Source organism: Aquarana catesbeiana, linkage group LG01 (genome assembly GCF_042186555.1).
Source record: "Aquarana catesbeiana isolate 2022-GZ linkage group LG01, ASM4218655v1, whole genome shotgun sequence".
Taxonomy (NCBI): domain Eukaryota; kingdom Metazoa; phylum Chordata; class Amphibia; order Anura; family Ranidae; genus Aquarana; species Aquarana catesbeiana.
In genome coordinates, this window is record NC_133324.1 from 959,554,412 (window position 1) to 959,581,086 (window position 26,675).

Below are 26,675 nucleotides of genomic sequence, written 5' to 3' on the forward strand. Positions count from 1 at the left end.
ATCATGCATGAACAGAGCTGAGGCTGTCAATCTGCTGGAGCTCCCTCCCCTGTCACCTTACTTTTTTGGTGTCAGAAAAACTTGTCAGAAGTGATTCATGGTGATAGCAGAGATAGGGGGCAGCAGATAGAAATGGCACTTAGTGCTCTGGATTGAGACAAGTACACACTATAGAGGAAAAACATCTATCAAAGTGGTTGTGAAAAGGAGATCCATACAGTAATCCTCCACCTTGTGAGATCACCAACATAAAGATGAGGATGTATTTTTACCCCACAGTGTGGACCCTCTGATTATGGAAGGTCACAAGAGCATATGGATAATCATCATTGGTATGAATCTGCACAGCACAAGCAGATACTGCATAACAGGAGGGAGGACAAGCACATTGAAGGATACAAGTTATTTTGGAATCACGGGCAAGCATGCGTTTAGTGGTGGAATATTGATGTGTATGATGTACAGTATCTCACAAAATTGAGTACACCCCTCACATTTTTGTAAATATTTTATTCTATCTTTTCATGTGACAACACTGAAGAAATTACACTTTGCTACAATGTAAAGTAGTGAGTGTACAGCTTGTATAACAGTGTAAATTTGCTGTCCCCTCAAAATAACGCAACACACAGCCATTAATGTCTAAACCGCTGGCAACAAATGTGAGTACACCCCTAAGTGAAAATGTCCAAATTGGGCCCAAAATGTCAATATTTTGTGTGGCCACCATTATTTTCCAGCACTGCCTTAACACTCTTGAGCATGGAGTTCACTAGAGCTTCACAGTCCTGGAAGTACTGGAGTCCTCTTCCACTCCTCCATGACGACATCACAGAGCTGGTGGATGTTAGAAACCTTGCCTTTGAGGATGGCTCACAGATGCTCAGTAGGGTTTAGGACTGGAGACATGCTTGGCCAGTCCATCACCTTTACCCTCAGCTTCTTTAGCAAGGAAGTGGTCGACTTGGAGGTGTGTTTGGGGTTGTTATATTGGAATACTGCCCTGCGGCCCAGTCTCCAAAGGGAGGGTATCATGCTCTGCTTCAGTATGTCACAGTACATGTTGGCATTCATGGTTCCCTTAATGAACTGTAGCTCCCCAGTGCCGGCAACACTCATGCAGCCCCAGACCATGACACTCCCACCACCATGCTTGACTGTAGGCAAGACACACTTGTCTTTGTACTACTCACCTGGTTGCCGCCACACACGCTTGACATCTGAACCAAATACGTTTATCTTGGTCTCATCAGACCACAAGACATGGTTCCGGTAATCCATGTCTTTAGTCTGCTTGTCTTCAGCAAACTGTTTGTGGGCTTTCTTTGTGCATCATCTTTAGAAGAGGCTTCCTTCTGGGACAACAGCCATGCAGACCGATTTGATGCAGTGTGCGGCGTATGGTCTGAGCACTGACAGGCCGACCCCCCCACCCCTTCAACCTCTGTAGCAATGCTGGCAGCACTCATACGTCTATTTCCCAAAGACAACCTCTGGATATGACGCTGAGCACGTGCACTCAACTTCTTTGGTGGACCATGGCGAGGCCTGTTCTGAGTGGAACCTGTCCTGTTAAACCGCTGTATGGTCTTGGCCATCGTGCTGCAGCTCAGTTTCAGGGTTTTGACAATCTTCTTATAGCCTTGGCCATCTTTATGTAGAGCAACAATTATTGTATTCTTTTTCAGATCCTCCGAGAGTTCTTTGCCATGAAGTGCCATGTTGAGAGAGTGAGAGCGATAACACCAAATTTAACACACCTGCTCCCCATTCACACCTGAGACCTTGTCACACTGACGAGTCACATGACACCGGGGACAGAAAATGGCTAATTGGGCCCAATTTGGACATTTTCACTTAGGGGTGTACTCACTTTTGTTGCCAGCGGTTTAGACATTAATGGCTGTGTGTTGAGTTATTTTGAGGGGACAGCAAATTTACACTGTTATACAAGCTGTACACTCACTACTTTACATTGTAGAAAAGTATCATTTCTTCAGTGTTGTCACATGAAAAGATAGAATAAAATATTTACAAAAATGTGAGGGGTGTACTCACTTTAGTGAAATAATGTACATCTTTTGCCCTTTATTCTCTGTGGATTTATACCAATGATGATTATCAATATGCTTTTGTGACCTTCCATAATCAGAGGGTCCACACTCTGGGGTAAGAGTACATCCTGATCTTTATGTTGGTGATCTCACAAGGTGGAGGATTACTGTCTGGATCTGCTTTTCAAATCCACTTTGATGGATGTTTTTCATTTGTCATAGTCCTATCTGGCTATAATTCAGCTAATTGGCTGGTTGGACTTATATTATTTTGGACTGTTTTTTTTTTTTTTTTATTGAGTTTCTTGGGCGCAACTTATTTTACTTACTGTCTTATATTGTTTATATCTAACAATGTTTGTTGCAGCTACATCATTTTTTTTTTTTTTTGTCATTTACACAAGCGCAATGTTGTTCTTGTAGTTTTCTACATACTATGGAGGGATTCAAGGGATGATGGCGCTAAATATCCACATTTTTAGCAGTACCCACAAAACTCTACACTCTAATATTATAGGTACTCGGACCTTACATTTGCATTACTGCATTAAGGTATTGAACAAATACCCCCGAATGCTAAATTCAGGGTACTGTACCTACTCTTTGCAGCTACCCTGTTTCCCGGAAAATAAGACCTAGCGTGATTGTCGGTGATGGCTGCAATATAAGCCCTACCCCCCAAATAAGCCCTAGTTAAAGTCCTTGTAGTTCTTATTTTCAGGGTAGGTCTTATTTTCGGGGAAACAGGGTAGGACTTATTTGGGGGGTAGGGCTTATATTGCAGCCATCACTGACAATCAAGCTAGGTCTTATTTTCGGGGAAACAGGGTAAACCCAATATTGTTAGACTTTTGAATTTCCTTTCACAATCCAGTATATTCAACACCCAAGACTTAAACCACCAATGTGAAATGGAAAAAAATATGAGCATCATAAAAGGATACACCAAGCCAAATGAATTTATTAATATAACTGGATACATCTGCATACAATAATGAATATTAATTATGATATTACAAGCAGCTTATAAAAGAACATGCTTCATATTTACTTTTCTGGAGGATTGTGAGTAAAATTTTTACCATCTTGAAGAGTGATGGGTGGTGCTGGTATCTGACACTTTGTGATGGTTTTGTTCCCCTCTGGACTCTGTGGTTCCTCCTCACTAAGTGACTACTTTGTTCTGTAGTGATGTAACAGCCGGTGGGAGGAACCACTACACCCAGCAGGGGATGAGGTTTCTAACAAACCCAAAGTGTTAGATACCAGCGGTGTCCTTAGTTCTTCAAGAGAGCAAAAATTAGACTCGCCATCTACTGGAGAGGTAAGTATTAAATGTTTAAATGTAACAATGCTCATTCTCAATATGCTAATAAAATACTAAATATAACAATAATAGAGATAAAGATATAACTTCTGGTAACCCAGTGTTCCTCCATAAATATTAGTGGATAACTATTTTTGTATTCAGGTCAGGTTTGAACAGAATTATGTAACATTTGTGGAAAAATATACAGCCAAGAAGTCCAGTACTTGATGCCATTATAGCAAAAACCTCCACAGCCACCATGTATTTCCCTCTGGTGCTCAGATAGGCCGGAATCATGGAAATCCAGACACTGCAGAACACCAGCATGCTGAAGGTGATGTACTTGGCCTCATTAAAACTGTCCGGTAATGTCCTGGCTAAAAAAGCTATAATGAAACTCACAGCTGCCAGAAGTCCCATATATCCCAGGACAGAGTAGAAGCCGATAACTGAACCCTCATTACATTGAATGATGATCTTTCCCTGATAAGAGTGTGTGTCCTGATCCTGGAAGGGGGGATTAGTAGACAACCAATTGACACAGATTATTACTTGAATCAGTGAGAAGACACAAGTGATACCATTGGGCAGTTTGGCTCCCATCGATTTCCTCCAGGGACTTCCAGGTTTGGTGGCTTTAAAAGCAATACACACCATGATACTTTTGGCAAGTAGAGAAGAGACAGCAACTGAGAACATGACACCAAAAGAGGTTACACGCAGCATGCAGGTCACATCTACTGGGCGGCCAAGGAACAAGAAGACACAGAGGAAGCTCAACATGATGGAGACCAGGAGAAGATAGCTCAGGTTCCGGTTATTAGCTTTAACAATGGGGGTGTCCCGGTAATGTATAAATATCCCCAATATTAAACCAGTCAGAAGACAACAGAGTATGGAGACAGATGAAAATACTGCAACAATTGTATCATCAGTGTAGGAGAGAAATTCCACCAATTTTGGAACACACCGATCCTTCTTCTCATTTGGCCATTCATCTTCAGGACATTTCATGCAGTTTTCACTGTCTGCAGGAAGAACAATACAAACACAATGAGCATCTGGGTCAGTGTTTCTGAGAAAACATAGATACATAGTTAGTCTGGTTGAAACAAGTCCACCTAATTCAACCAGTAAAAGAAAAAAACAAAAAACAAAATCATACAATCCTATATCCACAGTTGGTCCAAAGGAAGGCAAAAAACCCCAGTAAAGCATCCAATTTGCTATAGCAGGGGACAAATTCCGTCCTGATCTCCCAAGAGGCAATCGGATATTCTCTGGATCAACTTTACCTATAAATGTTAGTATCCAGTTATATTTTGTACATTTAAGAATACAGGCCTTTTTTAACCACTTACAAACGACCGCCATTGTTATACGTCACTACTTTGAAGAGGAATATCGTTGTTATGGCAGCAGCTAGCTACCATAACCCTGGTATCCTCTTCTTCAGTGGGCGGTCCACTTCTAGATAAAAGTGGTCTCTGTGGCGGATTTGCTGTAGGATAACTTTTATTGGCAGCAGGATAATGGGCCCCCCCCTCCCGTCGCTCTTCGGTGCCCTCCACTGCCTACCGGAGCCGCCGGCGGAGGCCATCGTGTCTGCTCCCTGGCTTGGCATGAAGACGAGTGAGGGAAAGATGGCCCCCACCCGTATCCATATCATTGCAGGGCGGAAGCAATGTCAAAACATCACTTCCGCCCATAGCTCTTAAAAGGGACATTTTTATTTTTTTATTTTTTTCAAAAGACATTTCATTTTTTATTTGTTTTATTGCATTTTAGTATAAATATGAGATCTCAGGTCTTTTTGACCCCAGATCTCATATTTAAGAGGTCCTGTCATTCTTTTTTTCTATTACAAGGGATGTTTATATTCCTTGTAATAGGAATAAAAGTGGCACAATTTTGTTTTTAAAAGAACAGTGTAAAATTTTTAAATAAAAGGTAAAATAAATAAGAAAAAAATAAATAAAAGTTTTAAACGTGCCATGTGCAGAAGCAAACGCATACGTGAGTAGCTCCCGCATATGTAAACTGTGTTCAAACCACATATGTAAGGTATTGCCGCGATCGTTAGAGGGAGAGCAATAATTCTAGTCCTAGACCTCCTCTGTAGCTCAAAACAGGCAACCTGTAGAATTTTTTAAATGTCGCCTATGGAGATTTTTAAGGGTAAAAGTTTGTCGCCATTCCACTAACGGGCGCAACTTTGAAGTGTGACATGTTGGGTATCAATTTACTCAGCGTAACATCATCTTTCACAATATAAAACAAAATTGTGCTAACTTTACTGTTGTATTATTTTTTAATTTAAAAAAGTGATTTTTTTCCAAAAAAGCACGCTTGTAAAACCGCTGCACAAATACAGTGTGACAAAAAGTATTGCAACAACTGCCATTTTATTCTCTAGGCTGTTAGAAAAAATATATATAATGTTTGGGGGTTCTAAGTCATTTATAGCAAAAAAAAAACTCATTTTAACTTGTAAACAACAAGTTTGAAAAATAGTCCCGGTCCTTAAAGCGGGGGTCCACCTATCTATCGTTTTTTTTTTTTTTGAGTTCATTCACAAACTTTTCTTCTCAGCATTACATACTCACATATTGTGTGTAATATGTCTGCCTGTATCAGATTTCGTCGGAAAGAATAACTTATATTATTCACTGCAGGCGGTTTCCATCTTCATTGTGGGCATTTGAAGCCCACAAGCATTTATTTCCTGGATGTGGTGAATGCTGTGCACCCAGCAGTCACCGCTCGTTCCTGCACATGCTCAGTGGCATCCTGGGAAGCCTGAGACTAGCTCCCAGGAGTCTGGGAGAGGCTAGAAACACGCCTACTCCCACGGGAGGAGAACCAGGAAGTGCAAAGAAGAATAGAAAAATAAAAGGTAATTACGGCGATTTAAATTTTTTTAAACAGCATGTCAGCATCTAGGCAAGGAAGAGAATACACACAGATATTGTTCAAAATTTGGGTGGAACCCCGCTTTAAGTGCTTAAAGCAATCTTCTGAGCTGGCCAAAACCAGCTCTTGAGGGAGGCTATTCCACATTTCACAGCTCTTATGAAGAAACCTTTCCGTATTTGGAAATTAAATCTCTTTTCCTCTAGACGTATAGAGTGCCCCCTTGTCCTCTGTAATCCTAAAGACCCTAATAGTGAATAACTCAACACCAAGTTCACTATATGGACCACTTATGTATTTATACATGCTGATCATATCCCCCCTTAAATGGGGTTGTAAACCCTTGTGTTTTTTCACCGTAATGCATCCTATGCAATCCAATGACGTGGCGCCGGGGGCGGGGCCAAGTCCTACATTCGGCGTCTATGGATGCCGAATGCTGGACTCGGGAGCGCGCCCGCAAGGTAACCCCCAGGAGAGCGCATCTCCTAGGGGGTTATACGATGCAGGGAGGAGCCGCCAGAGCCGCCGAAGGACCCCAGAATTCGAGGATCGGGGCCACTCTGTGCAAAACGAACTGCACAGTGGAGGTAAGTATGATATGTTTGTTATTTAAAAAAAATAAAAAACAAGGCCTTACAATCACTTTAATCTCAAGAAAGAATGAATTCAGTTCCTCTAACCTCTTATCAGTTTGGTTGCCCTTCTCTGCACTTTCTTCAGTTCCCCTATATCATTTTTGAGAACTGGTGCCCAAAACTGAACTGCATATTCCAGATGAGGTCTTACTAATGATTTGTACAGGGGAAAAATTATATCTCTCTCTATGAAGTCCATACCTCCCTTAATACAAGAAAGTACTTTGTTTGCTTTGGAAAATGCAGCTTGGAATTGAATGTTGTTATTAAGCTTATGAACTACAAGAACACCCAGATCCTTCTCCACTATGGATTCCGTCAGTTGTACTCCCCCTAGTATGTATGATACATGAATATTCTTAGCCCCCAAGTGCATAACTTTACATTTATCAAAATTAAAGTGGATGTAAACCCAATTCGTGAAATCTGACTTAGGCACATATATCTGTAGTCTTTACTTATCTTTCTTCAAAGCTCTGAGCCCTGTGTCTTTCTGCTGCTTTGTTATTAGCAGATAAGCTCTCTGACACAAGAGATAAAAGCAGCTGGAAATTTGTGTTGGGGTGGGTGACTAAAGATAGATTAGCAGAGAGCTTGTTTTTTCACAGCACAGCTCTGCATGCTTCTTCATTCCTCTGCCTATGTGGAGGGAGGTGGGCCTTTCCTCCAATCAGCTGTCACACAGTGTATGTCAAGACTCCACTCCTACAGCTGGAACAGGAAGAAAAAAATCGAACCCAATGTTCACTTTCTAAAGAATGTAGAACGCTGAAGGCAGCAGATATAGAAATAAAACTTATGTAGGGAGATTTGTTTCATCTCTGTAGATCATCTGGGGCTGTTCACTTCACTGAGTATAGGAGAGAGTTTACATCCATTTTAAACCTCATTTGCCATGTAGTTGTCCAATTAAACAGTGCATTGAGGTTGGCTAGTAAATTGGAGACATCCTGTACAAACTTTATTCCACTGCATAGCTTGGTGTTAACTGCAAAGACCGAAATGGTACTTTCAATCCCAGACCCTATATCATTTCTAAATATATTAAAAAGTAAGGGTCCCAACACTGAACCTTGGGGTACAGCACTGATATAACCTTAGACCAGAGGTCTCAAACTGGTGGCCCTCCAGCTGTTGCGAAACTACAAGTCCCATGAGACATTGCAAGGCTGACAGTTACAAGCATGACTCCCTCAGGCAGAGGCATGATGGGACTTGTAGTTCCGCAACAGCTGGAAGGCCACCAGTTTGAGACCCCTGCCTTAGAACATTCAGAGTAAGAATCATTAACCACTACTCTCTGAATTCGGTCTTTTAACCAGTTTTCTAGCCATTTACAAACTGATTTTTCTATACCTGTAGACCTTACCTAACACATTAGCAACAAATTATCTTGCATTGTCTCACAGCTAACAATGGGATTTTCATTAATGTATTGTAGGAGTGTAAAAGAAAATATAACAAATTACCTAAATATATAATATTTAAATGTTAGATTGATTAATTTAAGATGTGATAATGGGGAGTTTCAATTTAAATTGTCTATAAACCCTGATAATGATCTTCTATTCACTACCTTTTGGTCTGTTACAAATACCATTGAACCATTTTGTTATTATCTGTTCAATAAGTGAAAATAAAAAAAACCCTGTTGCTTATGTCAGAAATTCAGAGCTGTCCTGTGTTATCTCGGCACAGTCTAATTAGCCCTCCTAGTTCTTATCTTGAGACTACAGAGTGATTAGTCTCTATGCTCCTGTGCTGCCGACTTTAATTTCGTTGCACGTGGCATGAAAACACCTGGTAAAAGCGCATCCAAAACCATGCCTAAACAGAAGCCAACCCAGGAGAGGTGGAGAGATGTCTCTCCGGACATTCACCATTTTTTCACTTCCCAGACCCCAGATCTGCTGGATGTGGCTACATCCATTATGAAACCTAACGACCATGTCCTGCATGACAGATCCCAAACATTGGGTACCCCTTCACCTGTGCTAATGCTGGATGAGGAGGAGCTCAGAGAGTTGCTGAAATACCTGACAACTAAGGGGGACTTTGATACTCTAGGTGCATGGGTGGAATATTTTCTCTCTACAGCAGAAGTTCCAACCGGCGGTGAGACTAGACTCTGTGGAATCCTCTGTCACTGACACCTCAAGCTGCTGAAACCCAACTCTCCCCTGCCCATCTGGCACACAAGCAGCTATGTACTGAAGATCTAGAAGACTGCAGCAGGAGGAATAATATCAGGATCTGGGGTCTGCCAGAGACTGCTACTTCCCCAGACTTAGCCTCCACTGTGCTGGGCATTCTGAGTGAGCTCCTGGGAGATGTTTCCCCTGAGGATATAAAAGGGGTAAGAGTGCATAGGACATTGGGTCCCAAATCCTCAGACCTCAGTCGCCCTCACAACGTTTTATGCCACATTAATTTTCCTCACAAAAACAAAAAGAGGAAGTGCTCCATAAGGCTTGGCAAATGCAAAGGATTGACTTTGATGGAACCACCTTGCAAATCCTCCCAGACCTGTCAAGGAATACGATGACAGGCGATCCTGAAACCCCTTTTGGATAAGATTTGTGAGATCGGTGCTACTTATCAGTGGGGGTACATGCACCTGATAGTCCGGAAGGGTACAGATACATTTTTGATCCATTGCATGACAGATGTTCCTTCTACTTTGGAACACCTGATGATCCCACAATTCCATCTAGATGACTGGCTCCATATAATAAGTAAACCTACTTGCCACTACTAAATAGGTTTAAAAATATAAAAAGCCGCTGACACTAATCACAATCCCAAATGTGTACCAAAGATACTAAACAAACTGTGCAGCGCTAAAATATACAAACAAAACCTGTCTTAGATATAATGTGCATACATTGCTATAAACAAAACAAACGATACGTTAATACATACAAGTTGACTTGACAAATAGCATCAAATATGTTTCTGCAGGTGTCGTGGATAATATATCTTCCGGTTGTTTTCCCACCATCAACATTAATTATGCAACCTAGCAAATGAATGACCTATGGGCAGTTAATAAAGAAAGATTTTTTTAACTTGGTATTGTCTTTATATTTTGCAGTGCACTTGTTACAAACTCAATGGAGAAGTCTCAAAGACTGTTACAACCGGTACCTATGAAAATTAAAAGATAGAAGGAGTGGTTCTGGCTCAAAAAGATTAGCCCCATCTGCCCATGCTGGGATCTTTAATTTTTAAAACCGGTGTTGGAAATGCGAGAGTAAGTTATCAGCAGGCATGTCTGAATTTGACATATAAAATTGTAATGCTTACTTTAAAAATATGTTATTCGTATTTCAGAACCCAAGCAAGCTGGGAAGACAGCACACAGGGTTTGCCACCGGAAGATGAGTCAGAGGAAGCTGCGGAGGAGGAGGAGGAATAACAATTCCAAGACAATGTTGACAAGGAACTGTTCGTAGATGAATCAAGGTCATCAACAAACTCCATGAATGAGGAGGATGCTGAACCAGGGCCTAGCAATGTCTCTAGGCCTTTGCGAAGATCTACATGGGGAAGTGCCAGGGCTGGGAAACCCATGGATAAAATGTTGGATGTAGTCAGTCAGATGTCCACTAAAATGGCTGAAAACCAGTGTGAAGACACAGCATTGCTCACTGTAATTTTAGGCATATGTAAACAGGTCCCCCGAGAGAAAAAATATGCACTCAGGATGGCTTTGCTGTCAACTGCTCAATCCTTTGTGGGTGAGGAGCCAACAACTTCCTCAGCATAACTCCCCCCCCATATCCCCCTTATCAACAATACCCTCACTTTCAAAGTACACAGTATGCCCCACCAATAAACCGGCCATACTGTGACCAGTATGGTAATATGCTGAATCCCTCAGGGCCACGCATGTTGCATCCAATTCCTGCCCCAACTACCTCTACCCTTGGCCCCCCGACCACTCACCAACTTAGGCAGCCTACACCCAGTCAGGTTCCACCTTTTCTTGAAAGGAAATACTACCTGGGAACATAAGTGGATTACCCTGGATCAACCACTAGTTCAGTTTCCGAGACCACTGAAACAAAAACATACCAGCAATTATAATTTTTCTTTTTTTTTTGGTGTTGTTTTGATACTTGTTAATTTATGTTTTTTTGTTGTGGTTGCCAAAACAACAACCCAAAAATGGTTTAGTTCAAGGAAACTAAGTTTTAATTTTTTTTGCATTCTTGCAAAAAGATTTTGCTGCTAAAAAATACTCAGATTCTATATTGTTATTTTTTGTATGCTTTTTTTTTGGTGTTGTTCAAATTGATATATGTTAATTTATTTTTCTTTGTTGTGGTTGGCAAAATAAAAAAACAAAACGAATGGTGTAGTTCACCAAAAACAAACTTTATTTTTGGTGCATTCTTGCACAAAAATTTTGAAAATAAAAATTATTCTGGTTACATTATGCGTTTTTTAATTATCCATTTTTATATTTTGTGCTAAAGACCTGTTATTCAGCATTTGAATGCAATTACACATAACAGACATATAAATAATAATATAAAAAAAAAATGCATGACATACATTATGCAATAGCATCCTGCTGCCAAACTTTATTTTTGGTGCATTCTTGCACAAAAATTTTGAAAATAAAAATTATTCTGGTTACATTATGCGTTTTTTAATTATCCATTTTTATATTTTGTGCTAAAGACCTGTTATTCAGCATTTGAATGCAATTACACATAACAGACATATAAATAATAATATAAAAAAAAAATGCATGACATACATTATGCAATAGCATCCTGCTGCCAGGGGACACAACCAGCAGCAGACATGAAAAATGAAGTGAAGCCCTCACGTACAGTGGCACCATTGCTGGTGCCCCCACTGGCACTCCATTGTGCACCTTCCATATCATGCATGAGGGAATCTTCAAAAAGGTACCCATCAAGAATGCGGACATAGTTATGAAGCACACATGCTGCTTTTAACGCAGACATTGCATTCTCCATTTTCAAATTGATAGGTGTATGTAGGAACTGCCATCTGTTCAATAAAATGCCAAAAGCTTTTTCGACAACTCGTCTTGCACTCATTAAGCGGTAGTTGAAGATTCTCTACTCTTCAGTGACGGATTGGAATAAGGCCTTAGTAGATGGTCACTGAGAGCAAAGGCCTCATCCCCAACATAGACTAATGGCAGTGGCGGCCCATTTGTTCTTGGCAGCAGACAGTCAGGTGGCAGGTCCAGGCCATTTTCCCTCAACGTTCTTCCAAAAGATGATCATGCAAAAATACTGAGCTGCTGCCGTACGATCCTATGTCTATATAACTAAAACAATAATTGGCATCAGCCACTGCTAGTAAGACAAACAAAAAATACTTTTTATAGTTGAAGAATTTTGTTCCACTGATAATGGGCATCACTACTCTTATATGTTTGCCATCAATTGCCCCGACACAATTCGGAAAATTGCATCGGTCCCAGAAAACTTCTGCTATCTTGCACCAATCTTCGGGAGTGGGCTTCTTCAGTACCAAATGCCTAAGAACATTCCAGATGTCTCTGCAGGTATCATGTACAATATTGCTGGCAGTAGTTTTGCCAACCAAGAACTCAAAATGCAAACTTGCAAAGGAATGTCCAGTTGCCAGGTACCTAAAATGGCAGAGTAAATACAGTTTATTAGAATGATGCATATTAACAATAAGCTACTTCTATATTAGAACTAAAAACAAGCTTGGAAGGAGGTGCCTGAGGAAGTGAAGGAAGAAGAGGAGCAGGAGGAAGACACTAGTGATGTATAGGGACAATTAATATGATAAAAACAATCACACCCACAATAACATGCTAGTATTTATTATTTCCATTCATGTAAAGAGGATCAAAGAATGATGTGGATCTCCAAATGCCACATATGAGGTAAGAAGAAGAAAAAGTAGGTATGAAAAGTTACCTCAATGTTATAATGAGTCTTTCAACAGCTGGAATAATCCTTCGGAAACTGGTGTTTTGTCGCTCTAGATGGCTAGAGAGCAAAGCCAACAACTCATCAAAACTGTAAAGAGAAAATATATGGCTATTAGCTACATTGACCATGTAAAAATCAACCATTTTTAAATCTATTTGCATTTTTAAAAATATTTGATCAGGTTTTTGTTAGAAGTTAACACTTCTAGCTATTCAAAGCTAAAAATGAGGAAAAGAGTCCTAGTGACCACGCATATACACATTTTCCTAAATATATCTTGGAGCATTTGCAAGTTGACATAAACAAATGTTCTCACCTTCTAATTGACATCCGTGTGTAGTTGAAGAATTTGTCTTCATGAGCATGGAGGCCGTTGTAAAGGACCCAAAACTGGCCTCTACCTTCCCTTTGAGCGATGACGGGATGGATCCAAAATCTATGCCTTCTCCTCCTCCGGTTATCCTCTTCTTCTTCATCTTTTAATGCTGCTGTAGCAGCCACAATGACTGCTCAGGCCTGCTCAGTGTGAGGCTGTGGAACTTAGTCCAAGTGGAACTGGTCTAAGTGGTGAGTTAAAAACCAGAATTAGAGTGAACAAGTCTTGCTTTTTGTTTGCTGGGTTGCATTTTTGGGGCTTTTCCTTTTAGTTTTTCAATCACCTTTTTCTTTCACTTTTTAAATAGCTTTTTTTTTCTCTGGTTCCTTCAGGCTATCAATTAAGGGGGGTGGTTAATTGCTCACAGGTGCCTATTTAACTGGGTGTAGGACTCATAAGTGAGCCTGCTCAGTGTGAGGCTGTGGAACTTAGTCCAAGTGGAACTGGTCTAAGTGGTGAGTTAAAAACCAGAGTTTAAAACAGGAGGTTATAACAGGGGTCATAGTACCTGTGTAGTGTGAGTACCTGAGTGTTGTCTGAGTAGTGTGTGTGGATCGTTAGTACTTGTGTATTGTGTACTGTATACTTGAGTATTGCGAGTGCACGTACGTCTACGACTGTTCTGCGATTGCATGTAGGTCTGTGAGTACCTGTGTATTGTCTTGTTGTGTACCTGTGTATTGTCTTGAGTATTAGTGCCAGGAAGCTACCCTGTTTCCCCGAAAATAAGACCTAGTGTGATTGTCAGTGATGGCTGCAATATAAGCCCTACCCCCCAAATAAGCCCTACCCTGTTTCCCCGAAAATAAGCCTTACCCTGAAAATAAGACCTACAAGGACTTTAACTAGGGCTTATTTGGGGGGTAGGGCTTATATTGCAGCCATCACCGACAATCATGCTAGGTCTTATTTTCGGGGAAACAGGGTAGCTGTTAGGTCATTTGTACAGGGTAAAATCCCCAAATCCTCACTAAATTTAATAGGTACGATGCCCGGCGGGTGTGGAGAGGCGACTCTTTGTACATCTTGCTGCATGTATGCGTTCCTTGATCATCCGATCGAGGGCAAATACTGCTGTGCAAAATGTAAGCACATTGTTTCCCTGGAAGCCCAGGTTCTGAATCTGGGGAAGTAACTGTCAGCACTGAGAAGGAGATACCCTCCATACTAAAGGAGAGCCAGGAACGTACACGGCAGGTGCCGGCAGGGGCCAGCACAGAGGCAGGTGTAGACAAAGAGGTGCAGGCACTAGCAAAGAGTAGACGGGTGACAGTCAGGAAGGGTAGAGGGGGAAGTGCCAGGGAGGCCGATCCAGGACTGGAGCATCCCAGTAAGTATGCTCCATTGAGTGACATTGGTGAAACCAGTCAGGGACCAGCACTGCTGGAGCTGAGGGACTCTCCTAGCTGCCGGGGGAAGAACTCCTCCAGTGAGAGTGGGGGGGCAGCAAAGGGAAAGGAAAGACAGATTCTGGTGGTAGGGGGACTCACTTCTTAGAAGGACAGAGAGGGCAATCTGTAACCAAGACCTGAAGCGCTGAACAGTATGTTGTCTACCGGGCCCTCGGGTTCGGCACATCACAGATCTTGTGGACAGATTACGGGGAGGGGCTGGGGAAGACCCAGCTGTCATGGTGCACCTTGGCACCAATGACAAAGTCAGAGGCAGATGGAGTGTCCTAAAGAACGATTTTAGGGACTTAGGAGCTAAATTGAGGAAAAGGACCTCCAAGGTAGTATTCTCAAGAATACTACCGGTACATTGAGCCACACCAGAAAGGCAGAGGAAGATTAGGGAAGTAAATAAGTGGCTGAAGAGCTGGTGTAGTAAGGAGGGGTTTGGGTTCCTGGAGGACTGGGCCGACTTCTCAGTCGGTAACCGGTACTATAGAAGGGACGGACTGCACCTAAATGAGGAGGGTGCAGATCTGCTGGGAATGAAGATGGCCAAAAAGTTAGAGGGGTTTTTAAACTAGGCGATGAGGGGGAGGGTCCAGAGACAGAGATAGCCAGCGCAGAAGATATTCCAGAGGGTAGTATTGGGGGCATTAGTGGTAGGTTAACCAAAGCACAAAAACACAAGGTGAGTATAGTAGCAAGTCCTAGTTGCAATCTTGAAACACCCAATACGAGGACAATATGCGACCAGTCTAAACTATGTGGCATGTTCACCAATGCCAGGAGCATGGCGGACAAGATGGGTGAACTAGAGATACTGTTGTACAAGGAGGATTTGGATTTTGTGGGAATTTCAGAGACCTGATTCAACAGCTCTCATGATTGGCTGGCAAACATTCAAGGGTATACCCTACACCGCAAGGATAGAGAGGGTAAAAAAGGGGGAGGGGTATGCCTATATATCAAGAATAATGTACAAGTGAATGTGAGAGATGACATCACTGAGGGAGCTAGAGAGGAGGTGGAATCCTTATGGGTAGAGCTCCAAAGGGATGAAGCTAAGGGGAAAATAATACTGAGAGTATGCTATAGGCCCCCTAACCTGAGGGAGGAAGTGGAGACGGATCTCCTATCACAAATTGGATTAGCAGCAAGGATGGGAAGTGTTATCATAATGGGGGATTTTAATTATCCAGACATAGACTGGGCGGAGGGAACCACGCATTCATTTAAGGCTCGCCAGTTCCTTAATGTCTTGCAGGACAATTTTATGGGTCAGATGGTAGACGCACCAACTAGAAATAAAACATTACTGGATCTACCGATTACCAACAATACAGACCTGATCACGGATGTGGAAATACGGGGCAATTTAGGTAACAGCGATCACAGGTCAATTAGTTTCAGTATAAATCACACAAATAGGAAACATAAAGGGAATACAAAGACAATGAATTTCAAAAGAGCCAACTTCCCTAAACTACAAACCTTGCTAAAAGGCATAAATTGGGATAAAATATTAGGAAGAAAGAATACGGAGGAGAGATGGGTTTGCTTTAAGAGCATATTAAATAAGGGCATTAGCCAATGTATCCCATTGGGTAATAATTTAAGATGGCTTACATCCGAGGGTACTTAGGGAACTCAGTCAAGTGATTGCCAGACCGTTGTTCCTAATTTTTACAGACAGTCTACTGACTGGAATGGTACCAGCTGATTGGAGAAAAGCCAATGTAGCACAAATATTTAAAAAGGGCCCAAAATACATCCCTGGGAATTACAGACCAGTTAGCCTAACATCAATAGTATGTAAACTCTGGGATGATAAGAGACTATATACAAGATTTTAGTAATAAGAACAGTATCATTAGCAGTAATCAGCATGGATTCATAAAGAATCGTTCTTGCCAAAACAATCTATTAACCTTCTATGAGGAGGTCAGTTGCCATCTAGATAAAGGAAGGCCCGTAGACGTGGTGTATCTGGATTTTGCAAAAGCATTTGACAGAGTTCCCCATAAACGTTTACTGTACAAAATAAGGTCCGTTGGCATGGACCATAGGGTGAGTACATGGATTGAAAACTGGCTACAAGGGCGAGTTCAGAGGGTGGTGATAAATGGGGAGTACTCAGAATGGTCAGGGGTGGGTAGTGGGGTTCCTCAGGGTTCTGTGCTGGGACCAATCCTATTTAATTTGTTCATAAACAACCTGGAGGATGGGATAAACAGTTCAATCTCTGTATTTGCAGAAGATACTAAGCTAAGCGGGGCAATAACTTCTCCGCAGGATGTGGAAACCTTGCAAAAAGACCTGAACAAATTAATGGGGTGGCGACTACATGGCAAATGAGGTTCAATGTAGAAAAATGTAAAATAATGCATTTGGGTGGTAAAAATATGAATGCAATCTATACACTGGGGGGAGAACCTCTGGGGGAATCTAGGATGGAAAAGGACCTGGGGGTCCTAGTAGATGATAGGCTCAGCAATGGCATGCAATGCCAAGCTGCTGCTAACAAAGCAAACAGAATATTGGCATGCATTAAAAGGGGGATCAACGCCAGAGATAAAACGATAATTCTCCCACTCTACAAGGCTCTGGTCCGGCCGCACCTAGAGTATGCTGTCCAGTTCTGGGCACCAGTCCTCAGGAAGGATGTACTGGAAATGGAGCGAGTACAAAGAAGGGCAAAGCTAATAAAGGGTCTGGAGGATCTTATTTATGAGGAAAGGTTGCGAGCACTGAACTTATTCTCTCTGGAGAAGAGACGCTTGAGAGGGGATATGATTTCAATTTACAAATACTGTACTGGTGACCCCACAATAGGGATAAAACTTTTTTGCAGAAGAGAGTTTAATAAGACTCGTGGCCACTCATTACAATTAGAAGAAAAGAGGTTTAACCTTAAACTACGTAGAGGGTTCTTTACTGTAAGAGTGGCAAGGATGTGGAATTCCCTTCCACAGGCGGTGGTCTCAGCGGGGAGCATTGATAGCTTCAAGAAACTATTAGATAATCACCTGAATGACCGCAACATACAGGGATATACAATGTAATACTGACACATAATCACACAAATAGGTTGGACTTGATGGACTTGTGTCTTTTTTCAACCTCACCTACTATGTAACTATGTATGTAACTATGACTGCTGACCCAACATATTGCATAGCCAACATGTTTGCTAAACACTAGACAACACGTGACAACAAAAGAGGAAGGGGAAATGACTAAGCAGGATAAGGAATTACATCACTATGACTAAATCGCAGAACATCAAAGTTGCACAAAGTCGTTTGGAAAGTCGCCTCAAATCGCAACAAAAATCGCGTAGCAAAGTCGCACTGTAAATCGCGTGACTTTGGGGTTGCAGTAGTGGAAACTGAGCCTTAGTCCACATAAATCAGATTTCCCACAGTGGTGTTTTTCACAGGAGTATTCTCACCTGAAGCAATGTGACCACTACAGCTAAGTAGGGTCAGAAACAGCTTTTAGCCTCTCCAGGGCTACAGCATGGCACACTCCAAGCCTCCTCTCCACTACTTGCTCTCAGATGGCCCGTAGCATCCAAAATGAATATATAGGAAAAAGCTGATAGTGCTTATATCATTTAAAATTATGTTTATTAAAAAATAGAGAAACACTGGGTACTCACATTCTACTGGTGCTTCCAGCGCACCAGTCTATAACAAACTGGAAAATCAATGGTAGGAAATACCTCTCTCGCTCCACACAAGCCTCGCAAACACTCTGTCGGTAACCAGCTTCATGCTAGTTCCTAGTGTCATAACCGTCTGTGCCCCTCCCCAACGCGTGTCAACACAGGGTCACATGTCTTCCTCATGGGAAAATTCTATTAGACTCGCGGGCTGTCATCTATTTATAAAGACGGACGCCATTTTCATGAAGTATATGGGTGCCGCCATTTTGTTGTGGTCTGTTTTAGTAAATCATACAGGTAACTGAATAGTATATAGTAAAAGGAAAAGGGATGGGGGAAAAATGGGGACGCTTGGGCAAGCTATATATAAATAAATGGTCAATTAATTAACTGACCAGTCACTGATCATACACCTGATGTGGCGTTGTTGCTGTAACCAGAAACAAATTGTAGGAACAAAAAGGGGGGACGGCACTCGATACAAAGAATACCGGGTGAAAAGAGATCACTTTAGCAACAAAACTGATCAGAGTATTCAATTTAATCAAAAATATCAATTTATTATAATGTCAAATAAATAGTTCAAACATATTGATGTAATCCATAAACGCACACACATTATGGCTATTGAGGAGTAACCATATCCAATTAAAATTCTACAGACAGGACAACATTCAAAGACTTAATACAAAACATCACTGAACACGGTCCGGACGTTATATGGTGGTCAGCAGCAGTGTCAATTCAATTGGTGGGAGGTTTCCCTATGGAGGATCACAATGGATCACTTGAATAATAATACATTTTTGTGATGATTAGCTTCTGATCAACAAATATGGGGGAACAGAGTAGGTGAGATGGATGGCAGAACCAGCATTTGGAAAGTGACCATACATGTGTACTATGGCTGTAAGGTATCAAGAAAATGGGGACTATGGGAACAACCTTGTATTCTCAGGCAGTCAATAAGGTGCAAATATCACATATTTGATCAGGTCCACACATTAAATAGATTTGACAATAGTGATGGTAGTTAGATGTTCCTTATTGCCAAGTTATTGAGCAGTTCACAACTCCTGGTTCACTATGGCTACCACATAATGCTGTCACTGGAAATTACTAAGTGTTGATAACAATGTTTAAGTGATACTTGCGGTGCTGAGTGACAAGACTTAATGCATCATACTTCAGGGTGCCAGCATAAAGTTAAGTTCATCAAGTATAGACAGCATGGGGGTTATCCATTCATTACCACCCGTATGTATGAAGGGGGCTGATCCAGTTCCTTTCTTATGTAGCTGGCGGCATAGCCAAGATGACCCTAGTGGCAGTGGAATCTCACAACAGATGATGGCGACCACATTACATCTCCGTGGCCTGAATAGTATATCTATAATCGTATATCTATATATATCCATCATACACCTTACAACAGACGGTTATAATTGAGTAAACAATCAAGGGGTTAATATGTCGCACAATGGATGTAGCCGAGTACATATAACTAAAAATGGTGGGGGTAAGGGGGTGGGTTGGGGGTTCCTGAGAGGGGGAACTTGGTGGTGGTAGTTAATGTTTCACAACAAGTTCAGGTATTAGTCCATGTAAGGATAAAATGATGCTGAATAAATGAAAGGCAGCCAGTCTATAGAAGCTAGAAGAAGCTCTGGAACAATAAAAAAGAAAGAAGGATGGCGCTGTTCCGGAGGCTATGCTCATAGCCTGTTGAAGGAGCACGCATGCTCCGAACGCGAAGCACCGCCCGCCTCACCCTGCTCCCGGAAGTGAAGACGCAGGTCAGCACAGCGCTCCACGGAGGATCCATGACCGACATCTTGGCCGCCCGGAGGCTCCGAGGATCCTCGGCACCACCGGAACAGCTACCAGGGTCCAGGTCACAGGACTCACATCCCAGGAACCCCCCCACTGGCCCGTGACACCCACATCCCCCGAGAGCATGCGGATTAAACTACTTTACATGCTGGTTTTTAGCAACTCAAATGTGAGTGTATTTATCTATTGTAATAAATATTTTTAACATACATGCTGCACTTAGAGGGCACCGTCCTTCTTTCTTTTTTCTTGGTTATAATTGAGTGTGTGTGTTCTGAGAAGATAGCCCACCTCTTATATATAGTATCAAAAATAAATACAAAAATAAAACAAAATTAAAATACATATAGCGCTCCTATTTAATCCTCTTTGAGTCCCTACTATATATACTAATCAGATACATGGGGATCCCTGCATTCCATATGCATAAAAGATGTGTTATTAGGTTATAATAAACATAAAAATAAGAATACAAATTACAATAAAACTAAAACTAAAATAAAGATAAGTAAAAAAAAATAGATAAAAATAAACATAAAAATAAATAATATGAAATAAAAATAAAAAATAGTAAATAATAAAAAAATAATACATGATATATAAAGCATTCTATGAAAACATAAATATGAAAAAAATTGTATTAAATAAATGCAAAAATCAATGATAATATATTTCATCAGATAATCTAAAAATGCCTTAGCCTAAGGCTATAAATCTACCCCATGTTATGAACCCCTTTTCCAAAATACATGATATCAGATAAATGTAACCCCCCCCCACCCTCCCATTACCACTCATCCCTTACTGATTACTAATAAAACACCCCAAATCAAAATCCTTATTCAAACCCCCCGGCACTAAAGATCCCAACTGGTAAATCCACCAAGACTCCCTTTACTGAGCTAACGGACAAAATTGCTGTCTCTCCAATGTTTCTTAGGGGCTTTCAAGCCCCAGAATTGTAGTCCCCTATAATCTTGCTGTCACACCCCTTCCCAATATTCCTTACATGCTCTTTTATTCTCTTATTTAGTGTTCTCTTTGTTCTCCCAATATACAACAGATTACAAAGGCATTTAAGAGCATAAACAACCCCTTTTGTTTCACACAATATAAAGTCCCTAATAATATAGGGCTTAGAAGTGGTGGGGTTGACAAAGGTTTTCCTTTTTCTAATGTTATGAGGGACTATAACACAGCCGTAACAGCAACTGCAGCTATGGAACCCCTTTATATCCCAAAAACATCAAATTTTTAATTTTCGGTGGCTCAACAATGTTCTTAACAACCTTTTTTGTATACAAACCTGGGTCTATCTGGCAACGCATGCCCAATAACTTTATCTTGTTTTAAAACCTGGCAATATTTGTTAATAATTTATTCTACTACCCTAAACTGGATATTATAATAACGAATCAATGTGCTACCCATATCCCATTTTTCCTCCTTTGGCACCTTATCTATGATTAAAGAATCCCTATCCATTTATCATATTGTCTCTATTTATCCATCCAGGAACTCCTTCTCATATCCCTTGTCTCTGAACATTCCTGTAAGTCTATTTGATTATGCTTCAAACTCCTCCATATATGTGCAATTCCCCCTAAGTCTCATATACTGCCCTCTGGGTATATTTAACGCCCAGGGTTTGTAATGACAGCTGTTAAATGGGATATATGAGTTTCTATCTGTCCCCTTAAAATATGTTTTCGAATGTAATTGCTGGTTGGTACTACCTATTTCCAAGTCCAAGAAATAGATTTTTTCCTTACTTAACTCCCAAGCAAGATCAATATTCTGATCATCGCTATTCATATTTGATAGAAGCGTTCTTAGTTCTTCTATATCACCATTTCTAAATATAATGAAATCATCAATAATATGCCTGTATAATATGAATTCCAGGGCTGGATTATGTAGCAACCCTTCCTCTTCCCATTTTGCCATGTATAGATTGGCTACACTGGGTGCTAATTTTGCACCCATTGCTACCCCCTGACTTGTAAATAATACATTTCCTCATATCAAAAATAATTATGACTTAGACCAGGGGTCTCAAACTCACAGCCTCCAGCTGTTGCGAAACTACAAGTCCCATGAAGCAGTTACAAGCATGACTCCCACAGGCAGAGGCATAATGGGATTTGTAGTTTTGAAACAGCTGGAGGGCCGCCAGTTTGAGACCCCTGACTTAGACAGAACTCAAGACTTTTAAGCAAAAATCTTTTATAATTGTTCCTCAGTTTCCCACTTTTATTGAGTACCCATTCAACAGCCTGCATTGCTCCATCATGATTAATAATGGTATACAGTGATACGATGTAAGCAGTCGCCATCACTGTACACTCGTTAACAGCACATTCTTGCAATACTTGCAAAATATGTTTGGTATCCTTGAGGAATGCACTGATTTCCTGTACCAGAGGTTGAAGATGTATGTCAATATACTTGCCCGGGTGCGCTGTAAGGGATTAAATCCCACTAATAATGGGTCTCCCTGGGGGATTAACATTATCTTTATGGATTTTAGGGATATAGTATATCACCGGTATCCTACATGCTGATAATAAATATTTTTCCTCATGTGTATTAACCACTTGACCACTGGGCACTTAAACCCCCTTAATAACCAGACCAATTTTCAGCTTTTGGTGCTCTCACATTTTGAATGACAATTATTCAGTCATGCAACACTGTATCTATATGAAATTTTTGTCCTTTTTTTCACACAAATAGAGCTTTCTTAATCACCGCTGGGTTCTTTATTTTTTGCGCTATAAAAGAAAAAAGACAGAAAAATCTGTAAAAAAAATACATTTTTCTTCGTTTCTGTTATAAAATTTTGAAAATTAGTAATTTTTCTTCATATATTTTGGCCAAAATTTATATCGCTACATATCTTTGGTAAAAATAACCCAAATTAGTGTATATAATTTGGTCTTTGTGAAAGTTATAGCGTCCACAAGCTATGGTGCCAATATCTGAAAATTGATCACACCTGAAGTACTGATGGCCTATCTCATTTCTTGAGACCCTAACATGCCAGAAAAGTACAAATACCCCCCAAATGACCCCTTTTTGGAAAGAAGACATTCCAAGGTATTTAGAAAGATGCATGGTGAGTTTTTTGAAGTTGTCATTTTTTCCCACAATTCTTTGCAAAATCAAGTTTTTTTTTTTTCACAAAATTGTCATATTAGCAGGTTATTTCCCACACACAGCATATGCATTCCACAAATTACACCCCAAAACACATTCTACTATTACTCCCGAGTACGGAGATACCACATGTGTGAGACTTTTACACAGCGTGGCCACATACAGAGGCCCAACATGCAGGGGAGCACCTTCAGGCGTTCTGGAGCACCCAGGCCAATTCTGACATTTCTCTCCTACATGTAAAAATCATCATGTATTTGCTAGAAAATTACATAGAACCCCAAAACATTATATATGTTTTTTTAGCAAAGACCCTAGAGAATACAATAGCGGTCATTGCAACTTTTTATCTCGCACGATATTTGCGCAGCAATTTTTCGAACGCGTTTTTTTTGGAAAAAAAAAAGTTTTTTGCTTAAAAAAAAAAACCAAAACAGTAAGGTTAGCCCAATGTTTTTGCATAATATGAAAGATGAAGTTACACCGAGTAAATAGATACCTAACATGTCACCTTTCAAAATTGCACGCGCTTGTGGAATGGCGCCAAACTTCGCTACTTAAAAATCCCCATAGGCGACGTTTTAAAATTTTTTACTGGTTAAAAATTTTGAGTTACAGAGGAGGTCTAGAGCCAAAATTATTGCTCTCGCTCTACCAATCGCAGTGATACCTCACATGTGTGGTTTGAACACCGTTTTCATATGTGGGCGGGACTTACGTATGCGTTCGCTTCTGCATGCGAGCACATGGACAGGGGCGCTTTAAAATGTTTTATTTTTTTTTTATTGTTCATTTTACTTTATTTATTTTAGTTTGACACTTTTTTCCCCCCCAAATTTTTTTGATCACTTTTATTCCTATTACAAGGAATGTAAACATCCCTTGTAATAGAAATATGGCATAACAGGTCCTCTTTACAGTGAGATATGGGGTCAATAAGACCCCACATCTCACCTCTAGGCTGTGCCTTTAATTTAAAAAAAAAAAAAAAAAAAAGATCCTGGTTTCGATCGTAGCGGTGAGTCGGTAGAAGCACCAGAGGGCGGCGAGAGGGGGGGACATCCACTCTCGCCTCCCGTAAGAACGATCAAGCAGTGTAACAGCCGCTATGATCATTTTTATGGTGTAGGGAATCGCCGGCTGAAAAAGCTGATATCTGAATGATGCCTGTAGCTGCACCCATCATTCAGATATCCCCGCACAAATTCAAGGACGTCGTATGACGGAAGGCGGGAAGTGGTTAAAACGCTTTTTTTTTTTTAACACAAAGTTGTCCATTTATACAATATTTCTAACACATAGCATGTACATACCAAATATGACACCCTAAAATAGATTCTCCTACTCCTCCTGAGTACGGCGATACCACATGTGTGAGACTTCCACAGCCTGGCCACATACAGAGGCTGGGTATGGCTGAGCATGGCAGGGTATGGCTGAGCATGGCCGAGTATGGCTGAGCATGGCTGGGTATTGCAGAGTATCGCCGAGTATGACTGGGTATGGCAGAGTATGGCTGGGTATCACCTAGTATTGCAGAGTATGGCTGGGTATTGCGGGGTATTGCAGAGTGTGGCTGGGTATGGCAGGGTATTGTGGGTTATGGCAGAGTATTGCAGATTTTTGCGGGGTATTGCAGAGCATGGCTGGGTATGGCAGAGTATTGCAGAGTATGGCTGGGTATCACTGAGTGTTGCAGAGTATGGCTGGGTATTGTGGGGTATTGCAGATTATTGCGGGATATTTCGGGGTATTGCAGGGTATGGCAGAGTATTGCGGGGTATTGCAGAGTATTGCGGGGTATTGCAGGGTATGGCAGAGTATTGCGGGGTATTTCGGGGTATTGCAGAGTATTATGGGGTATTGCAGGGTATGGCAGAGTATTGTGGGGTATTGCAGAGTATTGCGGGGTATTACAGGGTATGGCAGAGTATTGCGGGGTATTTCAGGGCATTGCAGGGTATGGCAGAGTATTGTGGGGTATTGCAGAGTATTGCAGGGTATTGCAGGGTATGGCAGAGTATAGCGGGGTATTTCGGGGCATTGCAGGGTATGGAAGAGTATTGCGGGGTATTTTGGGGTATTGCAGGGTATGGCAGAGTATTGCAGGGTATTTTGGGGCATTGCGGGGTATGGCAGAGTATTGCGGGGTATTTCAGGGTATGGCAGAGTATTGCGGGGTATTTCGGGGTATTGCAGGGTATAGCAGAGTATTTCGGGGTATTGCAGGGTATGGCAGAGTATTGCAGGGTATTTCGGGGCATTGCAGGGTATGGCAGAGTATTGCGAGGTATTTCAGGGCATTGCAGGGTATGGCAGAGTACTGCGGGGTATTTCGGGGCATTGCAGGGTATGGCAGAGTATTGTGGGGCATTGCAGAGCTGTGAGGGATGGCTGAGCATGGATGGATGGATGGCTGGATGTCTCTGTGCAGCGCTGTGGGCACTACAGATGCAGCCCACAACGCTGCAGCCATCCATCCATCCCCCTCTCCACTCACAGTGTACCGATCGGTACACAGGAGGGGAGGAGAGGAACCGGCATCATCAGATGACGCCGGTTTGTTTACACGTGACGGCGCGATCACATGGTAAACGGCCGCGATCAGCGGCCATTTAAAGGGATCCATGATGCGCCGGGTCCTCTGGACCCGGCGGTCACGGATGCACTCAAGTGCGCGCCCTAGGGGGCGCGTGAGAGCCGAATTCTGGGAGGACGTCCCTGGACGCCCTCCCAGAGTTAAACAACCGCCCTGTAGCCATCATTTGGCTATGGGCCGGTTGTTAAGTGGTTAAGTATATTGTATAGAGTATCTCACAAAAGTGAGTACACCCCTCACATTGTAAATAGTTTATTATAACTTTTCATGTGACAACACTGAAGAAATGACACTTTGCTACAATGTAAAGTAGTGAATATACAGCTTGTATAACAGTGAAAATTTGCTGTCCCCTCAAAATAACTCAACACACAGCCATTAATGTCCAAACTGCTGGAAACAAAAGTGAGTACGCCCCTAAGTGCAAATGTCCAAATTGGGCCCAATTAGCCATTTTCCCTCCCCGGTGTCATGTGACTCGTTATTGTTCAGGTGTGAATGGGGAGCAGGTGTGCTAAATTTGGTGTTATCACTTTCACTCTCATACTGGTCACTGAAAGTTCAACATGGCACCTCATGGCAAAGAACTCTCTGAGAAACTGAAAAAAAGAATTGTTGCTCTACATAAAGATGGCCAAGGCTATAAGAAGATTGCCAAAACACTGAAACCCATCTGCAGCACAGTGGCCAAGACCATACAGTGGTTTAACAGGACAGGTTCCACTCAGAACAGGCCTCGCCACGGTCGACCAAAGAAGTTGGACTGTGAGTGCACGTGG

The 26,675-nt window shown here is 41.5% G+C and overlaps 1 protein-coding gene across 1 annotated transcript in view; it reads right to left on the reverse strand.

Moving 5' to 3' along the window:
• Positions 1 to 3,498: 3,498 nt before the first annotated feature.
• The window catches only part of LOC141126653 (vomeronasal type-2 receptor 26-like), a 141,130-nt gene continuing 117,953 nt past the window's right edge, over positions 3,499 to 26,675 (reverse strand). Inside the window, exon 4 of the mRNA XM_073612601.1 lies at positions 3,499 to 4,391. Within this exon, the coding sequence (XP_073468702.1) occupies positions 3,499 to 4,391 (893 nt within the window). The remainder of the gene's footprint in view (positions 4,392 to 26,675) is intronic.